The sequence below is a fragment of the Oncorhynchus tshawytscha genome, unplaced genomic scaffold (genome assembly GCF_018296145.1).
Source record: "Oncorhynchus tshawytscha isolate Ot180627B unplaced genomic scaffold, Otsh_v2.0 Un_contig_5849_pilon_pilon, whole genome shotgun sequence".
Classification (NCBI taxonomy): domain Eukaryota; kingdom Metazoa; phylum Chordata; class Actinopteri; order Salmoniformes; family Salmonidae; genus Oncorhynchus; species Oncorhynchus tshawytscha.
Genome location: NW_024609146.1, coordinates 75,001 through 80,000, shown reverse-complemented (window position 1 = coordinate 80,000; position 5,000 = coordinate 75,001). Strand labels below are relative to the sequence as shown.

Here is a 5,000-nt window from a genome sequence, read left to right as displayed (position 1 = left end):
AATAACCAGGTGGAATAGCCAGATAGAATAACCAGACAGAATAACCAGACAGAATAACCAGGTGGAATAACCAGATAGAATAACCAGATAGAATAACAAGATGGAATGACCAGATAGAATAACCAGGTGGAATAACCAGACAGAATAACCAGGTGGAATAACCAGACAGAATAACCAGATGGAATGACCAGATGGAATGACCAGATGGAATAACCAGATGGAATAACCATATGGAATGACCAGATGGAATAACCAGCTGGAATAACGAGATGGAATGACCAGCTGGAATGACCAGATGGAATGACCAGATGGAATAACCAGCTGGAATAACGAGATGGAATGACCAGCTGGAATGACCAGCTGGAATGACCAGATAGAATAACCAGCTGGAATAACCAGATGGAATAACCAGATGGAATAACCAGATGGAATGACCAGCTGGAATGACCAGATGGAATGACCAGATGGAATAACCAGGTGGAATAACCAGACAGAATAACCAGATGGAATGACCAGATGGAATAACCAGATGGAATAACCAGATGGAATAACCATATGGAATGACCAGATGGAATAACCAGCTGGAATAACGAGATGGAATGACCAGCTGGAATGACCAGATGGAATGACCAGATGGAATAACGAGATGGAATGACCAGCTGGAATGACCAGCTGGAATAACCAGATGGAATAACCAGATGGAATAACCAGATGGAATGACCAGCTGGAATGACCAGATGGAATGACCAGATGGAATAACCAGATGGAATGACCAGCTGGAATGACCAGATGGAATGACCAGATGGAATAACCATATGGAATAACCAGCTGGAATAACCAGATGGAATAACCAGATGGAATGACCAGATGGAATAACCAGATGGAATAACCAGGTGGAATAACCAGCTGGAATAACGAGATGGAATGACCAGATGGAATAACCAGATGGAATAACCAGCTGGAATAACCAGCTGGAATAACCAGATAGAATAACCAGATGGAATAACCAGCTGGAATAACCAGATGGAATAACCAGTACATTAGAACATCATAAACTACGTATAAAGTCAAAATAATTAACTAATTAAATAAATAATTGGACACCTCGTTGAAGTCATTTATCATCAGGGTTTTAAATCACTTTAGTGTCACCAGGGAATCCAAATGTAATGAATTGTGTGGAGCGGTAAAACTACATTTGGATGTTTGGTGGCGACCCGAGGAATGTCAAGAGTTTAACTACCAATGTGAATGGGTTTGGTATATCATGTTTTTATGAGTACTACCATACCCTGTTCAAAGGCACTTAAATATTTTGTCTTACCCATTCACCCTCTGAATGACACACAGAGACAATCCATGTCTCAATTGTCTCAAGGCCTAAAACTCCTTCTTTAACCCGTCTCCTCGTCTTCATCTACACTGATTGAAGTGGATGTAACAGGTGGCATCAATAATGGATCACAGACTGACCAGGTGATTCCAGGTGAAAACTATGTCATGGAAAGATGCTTCGTACACTCCCCCAGCGACTACCTGCTCGGACCCCCTTTGGGCTTGGAGACATTGTTCCGTTGGTATCAAGGGACCCAACGTGTGCCAGGAAAACATTCCCCACACCAGTACACCTCCGCCACCAGGCTGTACCGTTGACACCAGGCAGGACTGGTGGACTCATGGCCCCATAAGCATGATGCAACAGGAAGGCAAAGTATTTCCATTCCTCATTTGTCCAGTGTTGGTGATTGCGTGCCCGCAGGAGCCATTTCTTCTTGTTTTTAGCTGATAGTAGTAGACACCGGTGTGCTTGCCAGCTGCAATAGCCCATCCATGACAAGTATCAACGACTGTTGTACTGCACCGTTATTTATCTGTTTGTGGACTGCCTATTAGCCTTTGTGCGATTCTTGCCATTTTCCTTCGACCCATCTCGATCAACGAGTTGTTTACGCCCACAGGACTGATGTGTTTTGTTTGTCATACCATTCTCTGTAAACCCTAGACACTGTCGTGCTTGAAAAACACTGGAGTCCGTTTCTGAGATACTGGAACTGCCACGCCTGGCACCGGCGGTCATACCACGCTCAAAGCTGCTTCGGTCACTGGTTTTGACCCTTCTAACGTTCAATGGAACAGTAACTGAATGCCTTAATGCCTGTCTGCCTGCTTTATTTAGCAAGCCACAGCCATGTGAGTCACTGCCTGTAGGAGCGATCCATTTTTGTGAACAGGGTGGTCTTCCTAAACTGGCCACTGTGTGTAGTTTGAAGTAAAAAAAAAAAAAAAAAACTTCTTAGCTGAGAGGTGCCAGTGATTCTAATATTTTTTGCATGGCAAGATAGTTTAGAAACCGTCCGGTAGTTATCTATTTAACTTTAGTCCAGTCAAGAGGAGCCAGTCAAGAGGTAGAATCAGTCAATTTAGCTTTAGCCCAGTCAAGAGGAGCCAGTCAAGAGGTAGAATCAGTCAATTTAGCTTTAGCCCAGTAAAGAGGAGCCAGTCAAGAGGTATAATCAGTCAATTTAGCTTTAGCCCAGTCAAGAGGAGCCAGTCAAGAGGTAGAATCAGTCAATTTAGCTTTAGCCCAGTCAAGAGGAGCCAGTCAAGAGGTAGAATCAGTCAATTTAGCTTTAGCCCAGTCAAGAGGAGCCAGTCAAGAGGTAGAATCAGTCAATTTAGCTTTAGCCCTTTCTGACAATTAATGCGTGATCCATATGGATTAGAGCTGTCTTTAACCCTTGATTTTTTATATGGGGCATGCTGATCTGCAACAGAGTTAAACTGAGAGGTAAAACATTTAAAGATCTGAATCAGAGATAGAGGACACACCCTCCCAGTCAGACATCCCTAGGTCATACAGGAAATGTTGCTCATTGAAAGTTATGACATGTCTTCGTGCATACCTCTAATGCAGGCAATGGAACAACAGTCACAATGTTAATCTATTTTTTAACCCCTGCTCTCATCCTTGGCCTCTGACCTTTAACCCCTGTCTGTAGTTAAATGGAGGAGCGGGACAGAAGCCGCTCCCCGTCCCGCAGGACCAGTCGGGTGGAGCAGGTGGTGGGGCGATGGCTACGACGCTCCAGGGATTCCAGCAGCAGGTTAGTACCAACCAGGCCGGCCACGTAACACGGTTAGCTTTGGGTTTGACTGGGTTACCCAGCAGCAGGTTATTCCAGGCAGCAGGTTAGGTTTGACTGGGTTAGCAGGCCGGATTCCGCGTAACACGGTTAGCTTTGGGTTTGACTGGGTTAGCCAGGGATTCCTGCAGCAGGTTAGGACTAACCAGGCCGGCCGCGGAACACGGTTAGCTTTGGGTTTGACTGGGTTAGCCAGGGAGCTAGTAATGGCTTTGTCTGGGTTAGGCCTGTGGGGTAGAAATGGGTTTGTCTGGGTTAGGCCTGTGGGTCTAGTAATGGGTTTGTCTAAATGGTTTTATTTGGGTTAGGCCTAGTTATTCAAGGCAATATTGGACATCATCTGTTGGAGACTATTATGAGGAAGTGTTTCCTTGTTTGTTTTGATTGGCTGATACCTTGTCCTCTGGCTGATACCTGGTCCTCTGGCTGATACCTGGTCTCTACCCCAATCAGAGAGCGTATCCTGGTAGATGGGAAGGCGGCTGCGGGGGGGAGAGTCTAGCGGTCAGGATCAGAAGAACAGCTACCCGGTTAGACTGACCATCCAGATCCTACGAGACCCCCTCCTCAACACTCATGGAATCACCCTGACACCTCAGACACCCATACTGGTGCAGGACATCACCCCAGGTAGGCTACATAAACATGACATAGGACTATCATAACCTGACATAGAACTATCATATTCTGACATGGGACTATCATAACCTGACATAGGACTATCATAACCTGACATAGGACTATCATAACCCTGACATCGAACTATATTGTGCTGTCATGAGCTTGGGACTGCTGGACAGATTAACTTAACAATCAATATCTGATTAGAAAAACAGCAAGAGAAAAAAACAACATATGGTTTCAGAGTTACTTGAAGATTTTATTTAATAATTTGGTTGGTTGGGTGGCAGAAATCAGACCAATTAGTTATGCTGTTGAATTCAGGTGGCAGTCTTTTGACCAATCATCCTTTGCTAAACTGAGATCCTGGCAGTCTTGCTAGTCATTACTCCATCAGGTGCAGGATCCAACTACATCTTTGATCAAATGATTGAATCCGATTGTGATGTCATTGAGATTGACAAGCTGTACAGAAAAGGGAGGGGTTTTGTGTGGTTCCATAGGCTCCATTAGGGTTTGTGTTGTTAAGCCCAGGTGGAGACTGAGGGTGGGTCGCTAATGGCACCCGATTCCCTATATAGTGTACTACTTTTGACCAGAGTCCTAGTAGTGCCCTATAGAGAATAGGGTGCCATTTGGGACGCAGTGAGAGGAGGGGGAAGGTTGCTGAGCTAGTGGAAGTATCGCTGGTGTGTGTGTGGTGGTGGTTACAGTAATGAGAGGAACGGTTCATGGGAGATCAATAGGACAACAATATGCTGTATAGTACCTACAGTAGGGCCCTGTGTGTATGGATGTGTATAGACTACCCTCACAGACCTACTGTATATAGACTACCCTCACAGACCTACTGTATATAGACTACCCTCACAGACCTACTGTATATAGACTACCCTCACAGAGCTACTGTATATAGACTACCCTCACAGAGCTACTGTATATAGACTACCCTCACAGAGCTAGTGTATATAGACATAGACAACCCCTCACAGAGCTAGTGTATATAGACTACCCTCACAGACCTACTGTATATAGACTACCCTCACAGACCTACTGTGTATATAGACTACCCTCACAGAGCTACTGTATATAGACTACCCTCACAGACCTACTGTATATAGACTACCCTCACAGACCTACTGTATATAGACTACCCTCACAGAGCTACTGTATATAGACTACCCTCACAGACCTACTGTATATAGACTACCCTCACAGAGCTACTGTATATAGACT

The 5,000-nt window shown here is 44.8% G+C and overlaps 1 protein-coding gene across 1 annotated transcript in view; it reads left to right on the top strand.

The window, feature by feature from the left end:
* Nucleotides 1-5,000, top strand: part of LOC121844333 (FERM and PDZ domain-containing protein 1-like) — a 90,019-nt gene that overhangs the window by 31,401 nt on the left and 53,618 nt on the right. Inside the window, 2 exon segments of the mRNA XM_042314338.1 lie at nt 3,000-3,108; nt 3,614-3,773. Of these exon segments, the coding sequence (XP_042170272.1) occupies nt 3,004-3,108; nt 3,614-3,773 (265 nt within the window). The 5' untranslated portion in view covers nt 3,000-3,003.